We start from the raw sequence: 24,716 nt of genomic DNA, 5'->3' as shown, positions 1-24,716 counted from the left end.
AAAGGTCACTTGAGGTGGTTTGTTTGCATTCAGATTTTTCTGGCCTTTTCCTCATCTCTCGTTATGCGTTCTCTCAAACAGCTCACGTCTGCTGGGAGAGAGCCTGGTACTGTAATTATGCAGTGCCCATATTAAATACCTCCATCATCCAGTGTACCTGCACCTCAAAGGCCCCTCTGTTGCTCTAGCAGGGCATATGAATATTTCAAAAGGGGTACAAGTCGAGTGTTGAGCTGTTAGAAAGGGACTATACCATCTGTTTTTCCCGCTGTGCATTGCGAGGTTGTGTGAAGCTGTGGGTACTCCTCTAGAGTGATGCCAAGTCACTCTCCTCTCCCAATGCAGGCTGATGAGCCTCTGGAGTCTCACAGCACACTTGTGGTTCAATGAAGCCCTCTGTCTGGCCAGCAGGCCATGTACATTTCCACTGAGAGTTGACTGGGTGATACTGACACTTAACAGCTGGAGGAGGGGAAGCAGGGTTGTGTGTGCAAGTCTTTATGGAATGTGGGCCCTCATCAAGTGATTGGAAAACTGACCATGGGTTTGAGCACTGAAATGGAAGTGATTTGTTAAATTTGTATAACACCGTTTTGTATATTTTGTACCGGATTGTAGGATACATTCAATTGGTCCTTAAAGTGCAAGCTTAAACACGTCTCATGTTTAGGTGTGCGTGTGAGAGGTGTTTTACCTGCTGGTGGCTTGATCATGGAGGGTGGGATCAGTGGGACTATGATCGGCATGTTCCCATGCTCCCTGGTGCTGGGTGTGGAGGTGGATGGGGTGGTGGAGGACTCTGTCACTCCGTTCCTCGATGTTGATGTAGAGTGGGAGCTATTGGCTTGGTTTGGGGAGACATCACTGTTCTCCCCCAATCCTTCTGGGATTTTTGGCAAAGAGTTTTCTGAGGGAGACAAAAGTCAGTGCGTTGGTCTTTCTTGACTTATTGTATGTAAAGCAATGGAAATCGACATCATTGTTCACTCCAGCAGTACAGCCCTGGAAGATCTGCAGAATAGTTTGTTTCAAACTGTAAACATGTTTTGGTGTGTACATGAATCCAAACAAATATGCTTTTAACGCAAGATGGGTATCCTTTTTGTTACCCTGGAAACCAGATTAGCAGCTTTGATTGGATAAGGCCCTATGTTTGTTCAATTACTGATGTGAATCTCTCAAATGTTATCCAGCATTACAATCAGGAGTCACCATGTAGAGATTCCGGAAACACCTGTCTAATCATCAATAGAAAAGCAAAGTGCAGTTTCCTGCTGAAAACAACTACGCCATAATGACTGGATGAAACATCTAGAACAGGTTTTAATCTGGATAGCCTGACTGAATTGCCTCATCAATCCTGGTGAACTACTGCCAACCCACTGGAACAAACTGGTTGAATCAATGTTGTTTCCATGTCATTTCAACAATTATTTTTTAATGCGATGACATTGAATCAACGTGGAAAGCTTGGATTTGCATAAAGTAATCTGCGTAAGGGAATTTCGTATTTTTTTCACCCAACTTTCACCTAAATCCAATGACATTTCACGTTGAATTCACGTTAGTTGACAACTCAACCAAATGAAAATCAAAACTAGACCTTGAAATGATATCTTTGCCCAGTGGGAAGTGGCAGCAGTATCTTCCTCAGCCTTTTCATCACAACATCACTTGTATTACCACTTGTGAAACTTTCTTTTTTTAGCCTCTTCAAAGAATCAACAACTGCAATGTCCAGATAATAAAATATTTATCTCCATGGTTATGCTCACCTTTCAGGACAGAGATGTGTTGTACCTCTCCATCTGGGTAGTTCCGTATGTCGATGTTGTCCTGGTCTCTCAGGTCTACCTTGTCATAGCCGTACCAGCCCAGCAGCTCGTTCATAGTGTTCTCTGCAAAACTCTGCAAGACAAGAGACACCATATTGGCCATTAGGATTAACAAGCATGAACCCTGTTTCACTATTACGTCACAGTGTTATGAGGGGGGCAATAAGGGACAAAAGGGTTTGGTAGCATATGATTATATGAAAATGGCTTTTCCCCCCCAAAACACACAATAAAGGAAATGCAGTATTATATGTTTGCTATATGAAACCAAGCTGCATGTTTTTTTTTTTAAATGGGTCTGCCCAATTTCCTGAACCATAATGCAATAATGTGTAATATGTTCACAGCAGCAAATATTCACTTGTGGCAGAACCCTTACCAGAGATATGTGCACACGTATCAGGACAACTTCACAGTTGACTTATCCCAGACTGGTTTGATCAAGGCCTCAATGAATTCTGTTTTTACCAGCACATAATCTAAGTTCTTTCATAACTTCTTACAGTTGATTTCCAAAAGCAATCCACATGAGTTGCATGTAACTTTCCACAAATAGTCTATACTGATCACATTACAAAAATTCCACATTGTCTTATGCAGAATTCCCAACCCATCAAACCACGAGCACTACCCCAGATTTATTTTTACTGCACTTCCACTGCAAATCTACACAAGCAGTAACATCCAACCCCAACTCACCGCCTTACATGTAAGGAGCACAATAATGTTCTTCTATTGAGACAAAACTATCAGCCTATCATTCATTTAACCTGAAAATCTCAGTAGCAGCAGAATCGTATGTAGAGAGAGTTTGGTCATCTTTAGAGGTGCTACTGTATGTTCATGTTATAATTCTAACAGTTCAATTAGCTATCTGTGTTTAAAATTCACAAGATTATATGCTATTAGGGAACGTTAGGCTGTAAAGGAAACATTAACATGGCTGCCATAGAATTATGTGATGTTATGTAAATGGGATAAATACAGATGTTTGGCTGAAATCTCTCTATATATGGCTCAGAGTAGCACTATTGTCTCGCACGGACAAAGGGGCTCACCATGGAGTAGGGTGGGTTGCCATGGAGATCACCCGCCTTGCCTGCCCATGGGCGGGCCCGCTCAGCCCGAACCTGATGAGACATTAGTCATTTCATTACATTCTGGCATTGAACTGTCAATCAAATAGTACTCAATCAAGCATTTAATTGTCAATTACGGGCTGCCCTGTCAATACCATTGTATCGGGGAAGTCATTTCATTACATGAAAGCATAATCAACGTTAGTTATAACATCAGCTCTGAATCAAAAACTGCAGACGTGGAATCACAAGGCATGAGATACAAGTACAATTCAGAAACAGAAAAGGCAATCTTTAAGAAACACAAACACTGATATACTTCTATCTTAAACCAAGAACACACTGAAACAATACTAGGCTACCTGCTACACTGCTGTTCATGTACTGTATACATCATTTATACAAAGTTTATAGTCACAACTATTGTCTAGGGTGGATTCTGCCACACTGCTTCAATCAACAACTGCTGGGGTTTTGACATGTTACAGAAGAACATTGACTCAGTCAGTAAGTGCTGGCTTGACTCAGATGTGACTGCATCACATTACTCAAACAAAATGAAAAGGTGTGAAGCCAGCAACAGTCATCTGTCTCTATCTTCAAGAACGTTTGCCCTCGTCTTTGCTCCCTGTTCCCTCTGTCACCCTGCCACTTCCAGAAAGAGGGAGCGGTAAAGAGAGTGGAACCCAATCTGTATGCCAGGTCATGAAAGCAGCACACAGGCTTGACTCAGGGTGAGGTGGAAGGCAGTGCTATGGTGCAGTCTGGGAGCAGAGTGTCAACTGTCCACTGCAGATGTGCAAACTCTCTGGACTGGACTAAATCTCCTCTATGGCTATCCAATTTATAATTTGTGGGCCCTACAGATCCACAATGTGTGTAGACTTTTGTTTCAGCCCAAGACTAATACACCTGATTCAACGAATCATCAACAGAGACCAATGTATGATTAAAATCTATTTATACAAAATACCACCATTCAAACCTAATATCAGCTCTGCAAAACACCAACTTGCTGCCACTGTTCAACCCTGGAACAGTCTAAACTTTAGCAGTTTAGAATAATTATATTATTTTGATAGATTAAATCAAAAGCAGGAGTTCCCTTATTTCCTTCAGTTAGCAAAAGGTGCTGCTGGTAAGGGTGAGCAGGGGGAATCCGATACCTTGTGTGCAGAAACCAGAGTAGGTCACAGTACACCATGATAAAATTCCCTAATCCGCATGCCAAGTTTCCTTGAGTGGGCCCTCCTTCAGACTCTCCTGGCCCACACTTTTCCATTCCCTTGTTCACACTCTCCTCTCTCTCCCACTGCTCTGCTTCCATTTCCTCTACCTTCCTTGACATCTGATCCTGTGCAGACGCTCAGGTTTCAGTTTTTACAGCTTAGGCAGCCTATTGCTGTATACATTCCTTTCTCCCCTGCTCTTAACCTCCACTATCCCCTATCCCACCAAGTACAGCCCCCCTCTCCTAGATTACTTACTGTGGCTTATTTTACCATGGTGCACATTAAAGCGGCACAAGATGAAGGAAACACTGTCAGACTGTTTGGTTTTTCTGAGGTATGATCTCTCACAAGGGCACATTGTGTGGTGTTTTTTTTTGCCTGCTTTTTCAAACAGACGAGAGAGAATGGAGAAAATAAATAAATAAACGTATCAAACGGTTTAAAGTAGCGAACAGGCCTTCAGTCTCTGGTTTAGGGAGAGCGTTATACTGTAGCACGTTTGGCAGAGAATGTTGAAGATAGTGGCTTTTGAGATAAATACTGTATCTTAATCTGAACATTAAACTAGGGCTACTTTGTCATCTGTATCCGCTAGTCTTATTGGTCTTTGTTCAAGCAGTAACAATTTTGTCACACTGACATAAATGGCATACCTACATAATAAATCTGTGTTCATCAAATCCATGAACACATTCAGGGCCAGATTTGATTTAATACCAGGTGCAAAGTTTGAACCTTGTTTTTCTAGGGGGAAATTACTGCATCTCAGACAAATAAAGTCAATTGTAATTGTGTGCCCATATGAGTCTTGTTTCAGAACAGTTTGTTGGCACTACAGCACATTCTATGGCCACAAACTGTTTAGGAATGCTACTAGTCTCTAATACTATTACCGCCTCCTTCATAATCACTTCTCTGGATAGGCTGACATAGAACTTGAACTCACAGAAGTCATTGAAAGATACACATTGTGTTTAATGTAGAAGAAAGCACCTGTATGCCTGGGTGTATACAGTTGAAGTCAAACGTTCACATACACTTAGGTTGGAGTCATTAAAACTCGTTTTTCAACCGCTTCACAAATTTCTTGTTAAAAAACTATAGTTTTGGCAAGTCGGTTAGGACATCTACTTTGTGCATGCCACAAGTCATTTTTCCAACAATTGTTTACAGACAGATTATTTCACTTATAATGCACTGTATCACAATTCCAGTGGGTCAGAAGTTTACATACACTAAGTTGACTGTGCCTTCAAACAGTTTGGAAAATTCCAGAATATGATGTCATGGCTTTAGAAGCTTCTGATAGGCTAATTGACATCATTTGAGTCAATTGGAGGTGTACCTGTGGATGTATTTCAAGGCCTACCTCCAAACTCAGTGCCTCTGCTTGACATCATGGGAAAATCAAAAGAAATCAGCCAAGACCTCAGAAAGAAATTGTAGACCTCCACAAGTCTGGTTCATCCTCGGGAGCAATTTCCAAACTCCTGAAGGTACCACGTTCATCTGTACAAACAATAGTAAGCAAGTATAAACACCATGGTACCACGCAGCCGTCATACCGCTCAGGAAGGAGACGCGTTCTGTCTCCTAGAGATAAACATACTTTGGTGCAAAAAGTGCAAATCAATCCCAGAACAAGAGCAAAGGACCTTGTGAAGATGCTGGAGGAAACAGGTACAAAAGTATCTATATCCACAGTAAAACGAGTCCTATATCAACATAACCTGAAAGGCCGCTCAGCAAGGAAGAAGCCACTGCTCTAAAACTGCCATAAAAAAGCCAGACTACGGTTTGCAACTGCACATGGAGACAAAGATTGTACTTTTTGGAGAAATGTCCTCTGGTCTGATGAAAAAAAAAAAACCTGTTTGGCTGAAATGACCATAGTTATGTTTGGAGGAAAAAGGGGGAGGCTTGCAAGCCAAAGAACACCATCCCAACCGTAAAGCACAGGGGTGGCAGCATCATGTTGTGGGGGTGCTTTGCTGCAGGAGGGACAGGTGCACTTCACAAAATAGATGGCATCATGAGGAAGATTATGTGGATATATTGAAGCAACATCTCAAGACATCAGTCAAAAAGTTAAAGCTTGGTCGTAAATGGGTCTTCCAAATGGACAATGACCCCAAGCATACTTCCAAAGTTGTGGCAAAATAGCTTAAGGACAACAAAGTCAAGGTATTGGAGTGGCCATCACAAAGCCCTGACCTCAATCCTATAGAAAATGTGTGGGCAGAACTGAAAAAGCATGTGCGAGCAAGGAAGCCTAAAAACCTGACTCCGTTACACCATCTTTGTCAGGAGGAATGGGCCAAAATTCACCCAACTTATTATGGGAAGCTTGTGGAAGGCTACCCGAAATGTTTGACCCAAGTTATACAATTTAAAGGCAATGCTACCAAATACTAATTGAGTGTGTGTAAACTTCTGACCCACCTGGAATGTGATGAAAGAAATAAAAGCTGAAATAAATCTCTACTATTATTTCACATTCTTAAAATAAAGTGGTGATCCTAACTGACCTAAGACAGGGAATATTTACTAGGATTAAATGTCAGGAATTGTGAAAAACTGAGTTTAAATGTATTTGGCTAAGGTGTATGTAAACATCCGACTTCAACTGTAGGGGCACCTCTGACATTTGCTGTTGTCTGGCTGCCAACAGATCTAAACAGGAGCTGTGTTCTTCAATGTTGAAGATGAATCATATTGGTTGTTCAGGAGACATCCAGGATGCTCTACATATGGTGATAATTATAGATGTGTAACCTTCCACATTTTAAACTAAGCTCATTAACAAGCAGATGGAGCAGAAGATTTGGCAGCTTCAGAGAATGAATGAATTGAGTCATTTTCCCAACAGTGCAGAAAACGTTTATCTGTCTGTCTGACATATTTGATTGATAGAGACAACGAAACAAAATTACATACACAGATTACCATTATGTGCTAGTCAAAATAATTCCCAATTCAAATGCTTTTTGTCCATAGTATAGCCTGTGTTCTTTCAATTTGAAATAACTGCTGTTTATCTTTATTTTGCACATGCAACTGCCTACAGATATGCCACTCATTTTTAACAAATGCAAATAAACCAATAAATAAATGGCATGTATTAGGGCTGAATGTAGCACACACGAGACCAATGTCCCGAAGGGGCAAAATCTGTCCCCTTTATGGGTCCCAATGCAACGATTAACAAAACGTTAAAATGCAAATATTTAGCATTCCTCAAGAGAAAAAGATTGTTTCTTTGAAACCCAAGGCCAGTACACACACCTCTTGGACGAGAAGAGACATGATGCACACGGTGTCAGGCTTTCCTGACTATATTTGTTCATAATTCCTCTGAATGAATGAAATCCAAATAAAAACCAAGCTCTAATAACAGGACCATATCTGACTTTGCTCTGGTAATTATTCTGTATTGGGAATTCTTTCTCTCAACCCAGGTATATAATGTGTACAAACAGTGAACACATGATGAAACCCCGAGACAAAGCAGCGTTAGGTCCCCTGCATGCCATACCCCCTTTTCTCCACTATTTATTCCAACACAGCTGGAACATCTATTTCTCTCTGCAAAATATTTATATTAATACATGACATGCATGGTTGTACCATCGGGTACGCTGTTACGCTTATACAGAACAGCATAACGCACGATAAACAATGGGCTCTTATCCGGCACCTGTAGACACATCTGGAGTACACGTTGCGGGTCGTCCATAGCAAGACAATACACATCGTTTGGCATACGTTAAGAATGTGAATTAAGTTGATTTCCTTTCATATATCTAAATAGTCTCCCCACGCGATTTTATTTGAATTGCGTCGCCTACGGTCAGTGTTGTTTCCGCGGGAGCAGAGGTAGTAATAGTAGTAGTGGCACTGTTGACGCCTTGACTGATGCACAGGATTTTCCATTTAGCTTTCTCCAATGGAATCATCTAAAGAAAACTCCACAAATGGCAATAAATGGGTTCCTAATTATCGTTAATATGTTTCCCCATTCATTGACAAAAAGTATATGTAGCCTATTGGTATGTGGAACAACAAAGACGGTGTAGCCTATAGGCTATAATGTATAACGCATGGCAAGAAAATCGACCCTATCGATTTGTATTCAAAATGCGGTGGACATGGGACTAGGTTATGAGTGGGTTTAAGTCATTGCCAAAAATGAATATGACAATTGAACTTGTTGGCTATTCATCCAACAAATTGCAGTTCAATGAATCCAATCTTCTCTAAATTTTGAAAGAGGATGCGCGCTTTAAGCATCCACAGAAAATCACGCGCTTTAATGAGCGTTCTGTTTCCATGCGTAATCCTAGGAAAGTGGTCCAATATCGAACACTTACCTTCATTTCTTCGTTGATTTCCCTTTTCACGGGGTGAGCCGGTTTTCTGCTTCTTTTATTTTCGGGGGGTCTGCCCTCTTTTTCCATCTCTGCCATTGTTTATAATAGCTCTGTCAATATTTGCGGTGATGGATGGCTGGATAAGGCGGGGCTGATTTAAAGTTGCCCAACGGCGAATGTCAAGCTTGGGAACAGCCCGGGTGATGTTGATGATGCTGTTGAGGGCTCGCGATGCCTGGTAAAGTCAGCCATCTTCTGCCCCTATTTTTCCACGGTCTGTGCGCAAGTTGGTGTGTGACTGCCTCTGAGTCAAATGAGAGGTTGAGTGAAAAAAAATCTAGACAGGGGGAGGAGCGTCCACTGTACATAATATGACGTTGCTGATCAGAGGCGGGCTATTGCCATGTTCACGTGCTAGTCGGAATTAGGAAACTCGGAAATGTCCGACTTGCTAAAAGGTTGTAGTTCAACCTGGTCTCGGAGCCTTTCGTATTATTCTGTATGTAAATTTGAGACAATCGTTTAGTATAATATGTTACGTTTCGTATGGTAGCCTATGTATTCATTTGTGGATGACCATCATCCATTATATATTACTAATTACAATTCACATGATATGTCATGAATTTGCTAAATGTACAATATGTTATCAATTTGGTAAACTTATGATATGTTACGAATTCTAATTTGTTGTGGCTAACGTTAGCTAGGTGGCAAAGGCTCACATTAGCTAGCTGGCTAACGTTAGCTAGGCTAGGGGTTGGGGTTAGGGTTAAGGTTAGGATTTAGGTTAACAGGTTAATGTTAGGGGAAGGAGAAGGGTTAGGGGAAGGGTTAGCTAACATGCTAAGTAGTTGCAAAGTAGTTGAAAAGTTGCTAATTAGCTAAAATCCTAAAGTTGTCCATGATGAGATTCAAACACACAGCGTTTGGGTTCATGTCATACACCCATCCATCCAACCAAACCAAACAACCAACCACCCTCCTTTCCTTTTCCTTCTGTCTTATGTAACCATATCAAATGTAACATATGGTATTCATTTAAGTGTCCTGGATTTACATTTACTATGTAACCTCTAGTGTATGAGACCAGGCTGTGTAGTTTTACACATGCTGCATTCAACCTACAAAGTCGGAAGTTTCAGAGTTTCCTAGTTCTGACTAGTACTTGAATGCACAATATTTCCTCTCGATTTTCCACAACATTTTTACTTTGGGCCCTCCTCACCTCACCTCTGGTGTTGAACGCTGAGCTATATTCAATGAAGAGCATTCTCACACAGGTGTCTAGGTGGGAGAGGGCAGTGTAGAGTGCAATAGAGATTGCATCGTCTGTGGATCTGTTGGGGCGGTATGCAAATTGGAATGGGTCCAGGGTGTCTGGGATGATGGTGTTGATGTGAGCCATGACCAGCATTTAAAGCAATTCATGGCTAGAGAATTGAGTGCTATGGGACGTAGTCATTTAGACAGGTTACCTTGGTGTTCTTGGGCACAGGGACTATGGTGGTTTGCTTGAAACAGGTCGGTATTACAGACTGGGTCAGGGAGAGGTTAAAAATGTCAATGAAGACACTTGCCCCGTGGTCAATGCATGCTCTTTGTACGCTTCCTGGTAATCCATCTGGCCCGGGGCCTTGTAAATGTTAACCTGTTTAAAGGTCTTACTCACATCGGTGAGAGAGAGCGAGATCACAGTTATCCGGAACAGCTGGTGCTTTCATTCATGGTTCAGTGTTGCTTGTCACGAAGCGAGCATAGAAGTAATTTAGCTCATTTTGCAGGCTCGCGTCACTCGGCAGCTCGCAGCTGGGTTTCCCTTTGTAATTTGTGATAGTGTGCAAGCCCTGCCACATCCGACAATCCACTTCATGGAGGTAATTGTGCCGCATCCTGTCTGCCACTGCTGGACAGATGTTTCTTATCTGTTGCCATTACAGCTTTACAATATAAATTGTGCACGCCTCTGACAGGTGAGGTGGTCCCAGTCAAGTTATTGAGCTCTTCAGTATGATAGAATCAAGGAGTTTGGGTAGAACTCAGTTACAGCACTGGCAAAGTCCTAACACACTTGCATGCTCACCATGATCGTTCTATGGTAAGACGAGGCCAATGCCCTCCTATTTCACATATTAGCTACATGACTTTTCACTTGGTGTATCTACTGTAAGGTGGCTGACTTCTCCTCCAGTAGGCTATAATTTATTTTACTATCCTCAATGCAGATGAAGAAAAGGAGAAGTATCATCATCAATCCACAGAGGAGTCCCAAAAAGGGGAGCTCCTTGTTCTAAATAAATGTTCTTGAAATGATCTCTCTTTCTCTCTCTCTCACACACACACACACACACACAATAATTTGTAACTTGCTTTTACTGTAGAATAGTCAAAACAAAATGTTATGTAGCACAGCTCTTTCCACTCCACCAGATCCTCCAGATATCTGCAATTGGTTATACCACAATGTTAGTGTAATTACACAGCTATACGAGCAACTTTTTTCTTTTTTCTTAAAACCGCATTGTTGGTTAAGGGCTTGGGAGTGCATGTGACAAATAAATTTGATTTGATTTGAACTTAATATAAAATGTTACCAAAACGTTAAATGAACGTGAAGACATATTATATGAAATCATGGCTATCCGTCATATTCAATGGATAGATTGTTTGTAAATCCATAGATTGACTGGTCAATTATGCGCAAAGTACTTTGAAAAACAGTGTACTTACAAATGTGCCCCATTGTGAAGATCCCACTCTGGAAATATTGTGTGCTTATGTAACCGATGTGAAATGGCTAGTTAGTTAGCGGTGGTGCGCGCTAATAGCGTTTCAATCAGTGACGTCACTCGCTCTGAGACTTGAAGTAGGGTTTCCCCTTGCGTCGCAAGGGCCGCGGCTTTTGTGGCACGATGGGTAACGATGCTTCGTGGGGTGTCAGTTGTTGATGTGTGCAAGTGTCCCTGGTTCGAGCCCGGGTTGGGGCGAAGAGAGGGACGGAACCTACACTGTTACACTTATAAGTTAACTTTTTCACTAGCAATGGTGCTCCTGTCACGGTTGTCGTAGGGATTCGACCAAAATGCAGCGGGAATGTGTATACTCATCTTCTTTTATTCGGCAGAAAGAAGGAAAACCGAAACAAAACACATGTATACAAACCAACGACGACAACAGTCTTGTCAGGCACACAGCTAAACAAGAAACAACTACCCACAAAATCCCATAGAAAAACATCCCTCTTAAATAGGACCTTCAATTAGAAGCAACTAGGAGCAGCTGCTTCCAATTGAAGGTCAACCCAACAAACACCACATAGAAATAGACATACTAGAACATAACCCAACAAACCCCGAAACACTCTAAACAAACACACCCCTGCCACATCCTGACCAAACTACAATAACAAATAACCCCTTATACTGGTCAGGACGTGACAGTACCCCCCCCCCCCCCCCCCAAAAGGTGCAGACCCCGGATTCACCTTAAACACAAACACAAAAATAAACCCAAAACAAAAATAATCTCAAACTAAAGGGAGGGTGGCCACCGTCACCGACGGTTCTTGTGCTACATCCCCCCCTCCCCAACCTCCTCCTACGGAGGTGGCTCAGGCTCCGGCCTTACTCCCTAACCTAACCTGTCCACCCCCGCTAAATACTTATTCAATTTTACCCCTCCCGAAGTCTCTGGGCTATGGTGCATCGCTGAAGACCTCAGGCTGATGTGCGTCGCTGGAGACCTTGGGCCGATGCACGTCGCTGGAGACCTCGGGCTGAAGGGCGACTCTGGGAGCTCCAGACTGGAAGGTGACTCTGGCTGCGCTGATTCCGGACTGTAGGGCGACTCTCTCGGTTCCGGACTGTGGGCCGTCTCTCTTGGTTCCGGACTGTGGGCCGTCTCTCTCGGTTCCGGACTGTGGGCCGTCTCTCTCGGTTCCGGACTGTGGGCCGTCTCTGCTGGCTCCGGACTGTGGGCCGTCTCTGCTGGCTCCGGACTGTGGGCCGTCTCTCTACGGGGCACTGTCGCCGGAAGCTCTGGACGGGGCACTGTCGCCGGACACTCTGGACGAGGCACTGTCGCCGGACACGCTGGACGAGGCACTGTCGCCGGACACTCTGGACGAGGCACTGTCACCGGACACTCTGGACGAGGCACTGTCGCCGGACACTCTGGACGAGGCACTGTCGCCGGACACTCTGGACGAGGCACTGTCGCCGGACACCCTGGACGAGGCACTGTCGCCGGAAGCTCTGGACGAGGCACTGTTGCCGGAAGCTCTGGACGGGGACTGCGCACTGAAGGCCTGATGCGTGGGGCTGGCTTAGGAAGCGCCAGACTAGGGACACGCACCACAGGGCTAGTGCGAGGAGCAGGAGCAGGCTGAGCTGGACTGGGCTGACGCACTGGAGGCCTGGTGCGTGGGGCTGGTAGTGGAGGTACCAGACTGGAGACATGCACCCCAAGGCTAGTGCGATTATCGGGAACAGGACGTACTAGACTGGACTGACGCACTGGAGGCCTGGTGCGTGGTGCTGGCTTTGGAGGCGCCAGACTAGAGACACGCACATCAGGGCTAGTGCGAGGAGCAGGAACTGGATACACTGGCCATGAGTAGGCACTGGAGGTCTGGAGCGCACCTACTGCACAACCCGTCCTGGCTGGATGGTAATAGTAGCCCTGTACGAGCGGAGTGCTGGCACAGGGCGAACTGGGCTGTGCAGAGGCCTGATGGTTGCCATGCGTAGAGCAGGCATAGGGTAGCCTGGGCCTAGGAGGCGCACTGGTGGCCAGATGTGCTGCGCAGGCATCCTCCTCCCAGGCTGGATGCCCACTCTAGCACCGCACTTGCGAGGAGCTGGGATCGCTCGCATGGGCGAGATCGTGCGCACTTCCGCATACACCGGCGCTCTCCACTCCAAATGCTCCCCTTACTAAGCACGGGGAGTTGGCTTAGGGCTCACCCTTGGCCCAGCCAAACTACCCGTGTGCCCCCCCAGAACAATTTTTGGGGGCTGCCTCTCGCACTTGCCTCTCGGTGTGTATAATGCCTCATAATAGCGCCGCTCCATCTTGGCTGCCTCCAGCTCCTCCTTAGGGCGCCGGTACTCCCCAGCCTGGTGCCAAGGTCCTGCCCCATCCAGAATCTCTTCCCATGTCCATGACTCCACAGAGCTCTGCTGCTGCTCCTTCCTCCGCTGCTTAGTCCGTTTGTGGTGGGTAGTTCTGTCACGGTTGTCGTAGGGATTAGACCAAAATGCAGCGGGAATGTGTATACTCATCTTCTTTTATTCGGCAGAAAGAAGGAAAACCGAAACAAAACACACGTATACAAAACAACGACGATAACAGTCTTGTCAGGCACACAGCTAAACAAGAAACAACTACCCACAAAATCCCATAGAAAAAACACCCCTCTTAAATAGGACCTTCAATTAGAAGCAACTAGGAGCAGCTGCTTCCAATTGAAGGTCAACCCAACAAACACCACATAGAAATAGACATACTAGAACATAACCCAACAAACCCCGAAACACTCTAAACAAACACCCCTCTTAAAACAGAACATAGCCCAACAAACCCCGAAACACTCTAAACAAATACACCCCTGCCACGTCCTGACCAAACTACAATAACAAATAACCCCTTATACTGGTCAGGACGTGACAGCTCCCAACAAATGTAGGAGCACCAAACAATATTTTGGAGCACCAGAAAAAGAGATTAGGCCTATATGAATCCTACCTTTGAAGCACATCTCCTGGAGGTATCCAGGAGTGCCTTTCCTTTGCCATCTAAAACCATATGGGCCAATTACCAGATTGTTAGCCAGCTACAGTAGGTAACATGACTGGACAAGGTTGTTTTTTATCACACAAAAAAAGAGCAGAACTGCATTGGTTTTAGTTTAACAATAGATAAGAACTTTTATCAACTTCCACTGTTCTCCTGTCACGACTTCCACCGAAGGTGGCTCCTCTCCCTGCTCGTGTAACGCCCTGGCCATAGAGAGGGGTTTTTTGTTCTTTATTTTGGTTAGGCCAGGGTGTTACATTGGGTGGGTGTTCTATGTTCCTTTTTCTATGTTTTTGTATTTCTTTGTTTTGGGCCGAGTAGGGTTCCTAATCAGAGGCAGCTGTCTATTGTTGTCTCTGATTAGGAATCATACTTAGGCAGCCTGTTTTCCTTTGGGGTTTTGTGGGTAGTTGTTTCTGTTGTGTGGTTTGCACCAACAGAACTGTTGGCATTCGTTTGTGTCTTATGTTCAAGTGTTTTGTATTATTAAAATTCAATATGAACACTCACCACGCTGCATCTTGGTCCCCTCTTTCAGATGATCGTTACAGCTCGGCGGTCGTCGTCGCCGGCCTACTAGCTGCCACCAATCCATTTTTCATTTTCGTTTGTGTCTGTCTGTTTTTGTTTTACACCTGTATCCTATTAGTTCATTTCAGTGGGTTTATTAACCCCCCACTCCTGCTATTCTTTGTGCGGGATTATTTTGCTGTTGTGTATACGGTAGGGGTGCATGTTTGCGACGCAGGTTTTTTTTTCTCACGGTTGTATATTACCGTTGTAGTTGTTTTTTGAGTAGAGATTTCTCCTCCGTGTGTTACGTTTATTTCCCTGTGTGTGTCGACTTCGTTGGGTGTGTTTCCCCAGCTGTTGTTGTCGTGTTTGGGATGTTCTATTAAATGTTTGTGCATCTGGAAATCCTTGCTCTCCAGCTCCTGACTCTTGCACCTACCTCTCTTAGGAGGCACCTTAACAGAATCCCGCTTATCATGGAGTCAACAGGAGCTGACGCGCTCTCCACATCCATGGAGGAGCGCGTGCAACACCACACCACAGTTCTCCACCGTTTGGGGACCGCCATGGATCAAGTGATGGCGATGATGGAGAGATGGGAGAGGGGTGGCCTCCCTACCCCTCCACCAGCCACACTCCAACCAGCACCACCACCTTCTCCGACGTCGTCTGGCCCCAGCGGTATTCGGCTTGCGCTCCCGAGGGAATACGATGGGACGGCTGCCGGGTGCAAGGGGTTCCTGCTCCAGCTGGATCTTTACCTGGCAACCGTTCACCCGGCTCCTTCGGGAGGTGAGAGCGTGAACGCCCTCGTCTCCTGCCTGTCAGGCAAAGCTCTGGAGTGGGCCAACGCGGTCTGGGATGGACCAGACTCGGCGAAGGACCACTACCCAGAGTTCACCCGTCGCTTCCGGGCTGTGTTCGATCATCCACCAGAGGGTCGAGCAGCGGGTGAATGTCTGTTCCACTTACGGCAGGAGACGAGGAGCGCACAGGACTTTGCTCTGGAGTTTATGACCTTGGCCGCCGGCACGGGGTGGAACGACAGGGCCCTGATTGACCATTATAGGTGTAGTTTACGTGAGGACGTCCGCAGGGAGCTAGCATGCAGAGACGCCACCCTCACCCTGGACCAGCTGGTGGACATGTCCATAAGGTTGGACAACTTGCTGGCTACGCGCGGGTGTCCGGATCAGGTCCTGTTGGTTCCACAACCCAGCAGCCCCCCTCCAACACCCATGGAGTTAGGGGCCGCTGCAGCAAGGGCGATCGGAGGAGGAGCTCCTTCCTGCACTAGGTATGGTCGGAGAGAGGGCACACTGCCGACCGGTGCTGGAGGGGCTCGTCTGGGAGTTGAGACGGCAGGCCGAGCACTGTTCGAACACCCCAGGTGAGTCTGCACCAAGCTTACCCAGAGCCCCCTGTTGGTCACATGTATGTGTTGATTTCTTTCCCTGAGTTTTCCCCCCATTCCCAACATAAGGCGCTAGTAGATTCAGGCGCAGCGGGGAATTTTATAGACTGTGGTTTTGCGCATAGTTTAGGTATTCCCCTGGTTCAGATGTACAAACCCTTCTCCGTGCACTCCCTAGATAGTTGACCATTAGGGTCTGGGGTGGTCAGGGAGGCCATGGCTCCACTGGACATGATTACGCAGGGGGGGTCATGGGGATAGAATTAGTCTCTTCCTCATTGGTTCTCCTACGTTTCCGGTGGTGCTGGGGATTCCCTGGTTGGCCTTTCACAACCCCACTATTTTGTGGCAACAGAGGGCTCTAAAGGGGTGGTCGGAGGAGTGCTCAAGTAGGTGTGTGGGAGTTTCCATCGGTGCAACGACGATGGAGAGTCCAGACCAAATCTCCACCGTACACATTCCCCCCGAATATGCCGATTTGGCTATCACTTAATGTAAAAAGAAGGCGACCCAATTACCACCCCATTGACGAGGGGATTGTGCGATAAATCTCCTGGTAAACGCCGCACTTCCCCGGAGTCACGTGTACCCCCTGTCACAGGAGGAGACGGTGGCTATGGAAACATATGTCTCTGAATCTCTGATGCAGGGATACATTCAGCCCTCCACGTCACCCTCCCCCTCGAGTTTCTTTTTTGTGAAGAAGAAGGAGGGAGGTCTGCGTCCGTGCATTGACCATAGAGGTATAAATTCCATCACGGAGTCTTAGCTTTTAGGAATGGGGTCATAATAGGTTCAAATGCTAGAGCCAAATTTATAGGAAGAAAATACATTCAACATACCACATTAGCTTCAGAAACTGCCAGAAGCTTGTTTACCACAGAGAGTGTTCGATTGTATCTGTATCCTCAACCTTTCCTGGCTGGAAAAGTGCCAGGATGTTGTCTCTGGTTAAGAACCTCAATTTGGAGAACTGAATTTGAAACTGAATCTGAACGCATCTGAGAAGTTGAATATTTGAAACTTGGATAAACTTGAAATTATAGTTTGTAAACTTAATTCACAGACAATGAATGCAATATCTACCATATTGAAACTGAATATATAAATATTGCATTTTAATATTCAATTACATTTTAATTGTATATTAAAACTGAATGCAATATTCATTGAATTTAGTTTCAAATAATGAAATTCAAGTTAAATGTATGAATTCAATGATTCAATTTGTGCATTGCAATTTCAAAAGTATTACATTTATATTCAATATCCTAATACAAATTCAAAATTATGGAATTCAAATATAATTTCTGTTGGCACTGAAATCACTCCATATGTGACACTGATGGTTTCTCAGAACTGATGGCTTCTACAGTTGTGTCACGACTTCCACCGAAGTCGGCTCCTCTCCTTGTTCGGGCGGCGTTCGGCGATCGACGTCATCGCCGCTCCATTTCTCATATTCCATTGGTTTTGTCTTGTTCCATTACACACCTGGTTTTCATTCCATAATTACTGCATGTATTTAGTCCTCTGTTCCCCTCCATGTCTTTGTGTGTAATTGTTTGTTTGTTATGTGGATATTGTCAGGCGCTTTACTTTTGCTATGTTCCGTGTTTTTGGCACGTTATTGTTTTTATGTGCTGTCATTTGTGGAACGGAATTAAAGTGCGCCTGTTCACTACACTCTGCTCTCCTGCACCTGACTTCGCCTCCCGTACACACCCTTGACAAGTTGTGGATAGATGGAAAATTGACTTGGCAGGTTAGACAATTAACGTAGCTGGTTAGGAGAATTAGGTTAGGAAAAGAGTTAGGGTTAGGGCTCCTAAGTGGCGCAGCGGTCTAAGGCACTGCATCTCAGTGCAAGAGGTGTCACTACAGTCCCTGGCTTGAATCCACGCTGTGTCACATCTGGCCGTGATTGGGAGTCCCATAGGGCGGCGCACAATTGGCCCGGCGTTGTCCGGGTTTGGCCGTCATTGTAAAAAATAATTGTACATAATTTTTTTTTTTTATTATTGAATATTCGAAACATACAATATACTTGCAGTGAAGCCGCTCAACAACTTCATCATTCCAGTCATCCAACAGATTCTAATTCAGAGCGACACACAGAAGCATCCAGGGTCAATGCCCTGCTCAAGGGCACGTTGACCGATCTACCACCAGGTCAAAAAACGTAAACCCGAACCCTCCAAGATCCCCCCACAGTTCCCCAATAGCTGTCCCTCAACCATTCAAGACCCCTCCCACAGTCCCCCCCCAAGAAGAAAAATAAAAAATACAATTAATTCCATTCGCCACCCCCAAGAAACCCCCAATGCACCAACAACCAAGAGAATGAACTAAAGAGAAAAAAGGAAAAGACAGAAGAAAACAGCAAACAACAATGCAAAAAATTATAAAACAAAAGAATAAATGTACAACAAAGGACATCAAGGACAACTAAAATCATAACAGCAATGCCAACTGTATATGTTTGTGTGCATGTATGGCACTATCACATGTATGTGTGTGTTCTTGTATGTGTTTATTTGAATGAGAGTGTGTGTATATGCATGTGTACAAACACCTGCACATTATCAGCCTCAGGCAAACCGGCATTAGTTGTAAAAACACTGCCCCTCAGTGTCATTCAAATGTGCTTTTTATTATGTTTTATTTTGACTTTTAAAAAAATCACATTTTTTAAAAAACATTTATCTTTGACCATTATTCTATCTCCCACACAGCAAGAATTTGTTCTTAACTGACTTGCCTAGTTAAATTTTAAAAAGTAAATAAAAAAGCTAAAATGCTGTACACCATCTAGCCACAACCGTAGAAGCCATCAGTTCAGAGAAATCATCAGTTTCACCACACCTGCCACAAAACACAAATGTAACAACTTTGCTCCAAACTACACAAATTCTAGCCTACATGGTGGCACCATGTCAACTTTGATAAGCCTACTGTACATGACTTCTCAATAATCACATCACTAAGACTGCACTCAGTCAGCTGTATAAGGAAATAAGCAAACAGGAAACCACTCACCCAGAGGTGGTGCTCCTAGTGGCCAGAGACTTTAATGCAGGGAAACTTAAATCAGTTCGACCAAATTTCCATCAACATGTTAAATGTGCAACCAGAGGGAAAAAATTCTACATCACCTGTACTCCACACACAGAGACGTGTACAAAGCTCTCCCCAGCCCTCCACTTGGTAAATCCGACCACAACTCTATCCTCCTGATTCCTGCTTACCAGCAAAAATTAAAGCAGGAAGCACCAGTGACTCGGTCCATAAAAAAAGTGGTCAGATGAAGCAGATGCTAAACTACAGGACTGTTTTGCTATTACAGACTGGAACATGTTCCGGTATTCTTCCGATGGCATTGAGGAGTACACCACAGTCACTGGCTTCATCAATAAGTGAATCGAGGACGTCATCCCCACATTGACTGTACGTACATACCCCAACCAGAAGCCGTGGATTACAGGCAACATTCGCACTGAGCTAAAGGGTAGAGCTGCCGCTTTCAAGGTGCGGGACTCTAACCCGGAAGCTTACAAGAAATCCTGCTATGCCCTGCGACGAACCATCAAACAGGAAAAGCGTCAATACAGGGCTAAGATTGAATCATACTACACCGGCTCCGATGCTCATCTTATTTTATTTTTATTTTTTTTATTTCACCTTTATTTAACCAGGTAGGCAAGTTGAGAACAAGTTCTCATTTACAATTGCGACCTGGCCAAGATAAAGCAAAGCAGTTCGACAACATACAACAACACAGAGTTACACATGGAGTAAACAACATACAGTCAATAATACAGTAGAAAAAAAACAAGACTATATACAATGTGAGCAAATGATGTGAGATAAGGGAGGTAAAAGCAAAAAAATGCCATGGTGGCAAAGTAAATAAAGTATAGCAAGAAAAACACTGGAATGGTAGATTTGTAGTTTGAAGAAAGTTCAAAGTTCAAATATAAATAATATGGTGCAAAGGAGCAAAATAAATAAAATAAATAAATACAGTAGGGGAAGAGGTAGTAGTTTGGGCTAAATTATAGATGGGCTATGTACAGGTGCAGTGATCTGTGAGCTGCTCTGACAGCTGGTGCTTAAAGCTAGTGAGGGAGATAAGTGTTTCCAATTTCAGAGATTTTTGTAGTTCGTTCCAGTCGTTGGCAGCAGAGAACTGGAAGGAGAGACGACCAAAGGAGGAGTTGGCTTTAGGGGTGACCAGAGAGATATACCTGCTGGAGCGCGTGCTACAGGTGGGTGCTGCTATGGTGACCAGTGAGCGGAGAGAAGGGGGGACTTTACCTAGCAGGGTCTTGTAGATGACCTGGAGCTAATGTGTTTGGCGACGATTATGAAGTGAAGGCCAGCCAACGAGAGCATACAGATCGCAGTGGTGGGTTGTATATGGGGCTTTGGTGACAAAACGGATGGCCCTGTGATAGACTGCATCCAGCTTGTTGAGTAGGGTATTGGAGGCTATTTTGTAAATGACATCGCCGAAGTCGAGGATTGGTAGGATGGTCAGTTTTACGAGGGTATGTTTGGCAGCATGAGTGAAGGATGCTTTGTTGCGAAATAGGAATCCAATTCTAGATTTAACTTTGGATTGGAGATGATTGATGTGAGTCTGGAAGGAGAGTTTACAGTCTAACCAGACACCTAGGTATTTGTAGTTGTCCACAAATTCTAAGTCAGAACCGTCCAGAGAAGTGATGCTGGACAGGCGGGCAGGTGCAGGCAGCGATCGGTTGAAGAGCATGCATTTAGTTTTACTTGTGTTTAGGAGCAGTTGGAGACCACGGAAGGAGAGTTGAATGGCATTGAAGCTCGTCTGGAGGGTTGTTCACACAGTGTCCAAAGAAGGGCCAGAAGTATACAGAATGGTGTCGTCTGCGTAGAGGTGGATCAGAGATTCACCAGCAGCAAGAGCGTTGAAAAGAGTTGGCCCAAGAATTGAACCCTGTGGTACCCCCATAGAGACTGCCAGAGGTCCGGAGAGCAGGCCCTCCTATTTGACACACTGAACTCTATCAGAGAAGTAGTTGGTGAACCAGGCGACGCAATCGTTTAAGAAACCAAGGCTACTGAGTCTGCCGATGAGGATGTGGTGATTAACAGAGTCAAAAGCTTTGGCCAGGTCAATGAATACGGCAGCGCAGTATTGTTTCTTATCGATGGCGGTTACGATGTCGTTTAGGACCTTGAGCGTGGCTGAGGTGCACCCATGACCAGCTCTGAAACCAGATTGCATAGCGGAGAGGGTGCTGTGGGATTCGAAATGGTCGGTAATCTGTTTGTTGACTTGGCTTTCGAAGACCTTAGAAAGGCAGGGTAGGATGGATATAGGTCTGTAGCAATTTGGGTCAAGAGTGTCACCTACTTTGAAGAGGGGGATGACAGCAGCTGCTTTCCAATCTATGGGAATCTCAGACGACACGAAAGAGAGATTGAACAGGCTAGTAATAGGGGTTGCAATAATTTCGGCAGATAATTTTAGAAAGAAAGGGTCCAGATTGTCAAGCCCAGCTGATTTGTAGGGGTCCAGATTTTGCAGCTCTTTCAGAACATCAGCTGAATGGATTTGGGAGAAGGAGAAATGGGGGAGGCTTGGGCGAGTAGCTGTGGGGGGTGCAGTGCTGTTGAATGCAGTAGGGGTAGTTAGGTGGAAAGCATGGCCAGCCGTAGAAAAATACTTATTGAAATTCTCAATTATAGTGGGCTTATCGGTGGTGACAGAGTTTCCTATCCTCAGTGCAGTGGGCAGTTGGAAGGAGGTGTTCTTATTCTCCATGGACTTTACAATGTCCCAGAACTTTTTAGAGTTTGAGTTGCAGGAAGCAAATTTCTGTTTGAAAAAGCTAGCCTTGGCATTTCTAACTGCCTGTGTGTATTGGTTTCTAACTTCCCTGAAAAGTTGCATATCGCGGGGGCAGTTCGATGCTAATGCAGAACGCCACAGGATATTTTTGTGTTGGTTAAGGGCAGTCAGGTCTGGGGAGAACCAAGGGCTATATCTGTTCCTGGTTCTAAATTTCTTGAAAGGGGCATGCTTATTTAAGATGGTGAGGAAAGCATTTTTTTAAAATAACCAGGCATCCTCTACTGATGGGATGAGGTCAATATCCTTCCAGGATACCAGGGCCAGGTCGATTAGAAAGGCTTGCTCGTTGAAATGTTTCAGGGAGCGTTTGACAGTGATGAGTGGAGGTCGTTTGACCGCTGACCCATTACGGGTGCAGGCAATGGGCACGTAGGTTAGGATGATATCTATGAGGGTGCCAGTGTTTGCGGCTTTGGGGTTGTACCTGGTGGGTTCATTAATAATTTGTGTGAGATTGAGGGCATCAAGCTTGGATTGTAGGATGGCTGGGGTGTTAAGCATGTCCCAGTTTAGGTCACCTAGTAGCACGAGCTCTGAAGATAGATGGGGGGCAATCAGTTCACATATGGTGTCCAGAGCACAGCTAGGGGCCGAGGGGGGTCTATAGCAGACGGCAACGGTGAGAGACTTGTTTTTGGAGAGGTGGATTTTTAAAAGTAGAAGTTCAAATTGTTTGGGTACAGACCTGGATAGCAGGACAGAACTCTGCAGGCTATCTCTGCAGTAGATTGCAACAACGCCCCCTTTGGTTGTTCTATCTTGTCTGAAAACGTTGTAGTTAGGGATGAAGATTTCAGAGTTTTTGGTGGACTTCCTAAGCCAAGATTCAGACACAGCTAGGACATCCGGGTTGGCAGAGTGTGCTAAAGCAGTGAATAAAACAAACTTAGGGAGGAGGCTTCTAATGTTAACATGCATGAAACCAAGGTTATTACGGTTACAGAAGTCATCAAAAGAGAGCGCCTGGGGAGTAGGAGTGGAGCCAGGCACCGCAGGGCCTGGATTCACCTCTACATCCCCAGAGGAGCAGAGAAGAATAAGTATGAGGGTACGGCTAAAAGCTATAAGAATTGGTCGTCTGTGACGTCCAGAATAGAGAGAAAAAGGAGCAGGTTTCTGGGGCCGATAAAATAGCTTCAAGGTATAATGTACAGACAAAGGTATGTGGGATGTGAGTACAGAGGAGGTAAACCTAGGCATTTAGTGATTATGAGAGAGATATTGTCTCTAGAAACATCATTGAAACCAGAAGATGTCATATCATGTGAGGGTGGAGGAACTGAGAGGTTGGATAAGGTATAATGAGCAGGGCTAGAGGCTCTACAGTGAAATAAGCCAATAAACACTAACCAGAACAGCAATGGACATTGCATATTGACATTAAGGAGAGGCATGCGTAGCCGAGTGATCAAAGGGTCCAGTGAGATTCAGACAGCTAGCCGGGCCATTGGTAGCAATCTGGTGGAAGATGGAGGGAGGTCTGTTTTTAGCCACCTCGTGCGTTTCCTGTGGGTTAGTGGGGTTCCGTGTGGAAGGGGGGACCTGTCCAAGTTGGCAAAATAGTTAGTTATAGTGGCCCAAGAAAAGTGTCCGATAGACCTATTCAGATCGCAGCCGATAAGACAGCTAACGATTAGCCGGCCGCAGATGGGCGATCAGGTTACGTCGCGACGGAGGGGCCAGTTGGATAACTCCCTCGGGCAGATAACGTCGGTCCAGTCGTGAAGACCCGATGGGGCTCCGCATCGGCAGTAAAAAGGGTCAGGATAGGTGATTGTAGCCCAGGAGACACTTCAGCTGGCTAGCTCAGGAAAAGCCCACGGGTGGCTGACGGAACTCTTCAGCTGGCTAGCTCCGTAATAATGTGTGTTAATTCCGTGACCGACGTTGCCAATAGTCATTCAGGTAGCAGCTAGTTAGCTGCAAGATCCAGGTGTAAATGTCCAGAGCCTGCGGTAGAAATCGGGGAAAGGAGAGAGAATAGGTCCGGTATGCTCTGGTCTGGGTCGCGCTGTACAAAAACTGCCGATAGCTTTTCGAGCTAATGGATAGCTGAGGACATCTAACCGTGGCTAGCTGAACTCCGGCTAGCTTCTGTTGTGGGATTCAGATGAGGTAAATAATACTTTCTTTTTTTAAATTGGTGAGGTGGGTTGCAGGAGAGTGCTTTGAGGTTGAGTTTTTAGAAGAAAAAAATGTAAAAGATAAGTGAAGAAAAATATGTAAATATATATATACACGGGACACGACAAGAGGATGGTAGAGGACGTCTGAACTGCTACGCCATCTTGGATTAAGCCCGTCTTTTTACTGTTGTTTTATTTCTTTACCTACCAATTGTTCACCTAATACCTTTTTTGCACTATTGGTTAGAGCCTGTAAGTAAGCATTTCACTGTAAGGTCTACTGCACCTATTGTATTCGGCGCACGTTACAAATAAACTCTATTTGATGTCAATGACGCTTCTTGAGAAGGACAATTCAATCCTTAATCGACAGAAAATACAAAAATGCATGTTTTTCTTTTCATTTTTGTCATTATTTCGCTATTAATGTTGAATCCTTCACAGTTAATCAAAAT

General features: G+C 44.8%; 1 protein-coding gene across 6 annotated transcripts in view; it reads right to left on the bottom strand.

The window, feature by feature from the left end:
• Positions 1–24,716, bottom strand: part of LOC115162172 (sine oculis-binding protein homolog A) — a 44,425-nt gene that overhangs the window by 14,313 nt on the left and 5,396 nt on the right. For 3 of the 6 annotated variants that reach the window (XM_029713218.1, XM_029713213.1, XM_029713214.1), the window contains exons 1-4: positions 8,517–8,865; positions 2,894–2,965; positions 1,776–1,908; positions 695–907 (exon numbers count right to left, since the gene is read on the bottom strand). In XM_029713218.1, coding sequence (XP_029569078.1) covers positions 695–907; positions 1,776–1,908; positions 2,894–2,965; positions 8,517–8,612 — 514 coding nt within the window. In that variant the 5' untranslated portion in view covers positions 8,613–8,865. Of the gene's footprint in view, positions 1–694; positions 908–1,775; positions 1,909–2,893; positions 2,966–8,516; positions 8,867–24,716 lie in introns of those variants that run through there. The other 3 variants (XM_029713217.1, XM_029713215.1, XM_029713216.1) reach the window with 3 other exon arrangements.

The sequence above is a fragment of the Salmo trutta genome, chromosome 25 (genome assembly GCF_901001165.1).
Source record: "Salmo trutta chromosome 25, fSalTru1.1, whole genome shotgun sequence".
NCBI lineage: Eukaryota > Metazoa > Chordata > Actinopteri > Salmoniformes > Salmonidae > Salmo > Salmo trutta.
The sequence above is the reverse complement of the archived record's forward strand: the minus strand, read 5'-3'. Positions and strand labels throughout refer to the sequence as shown.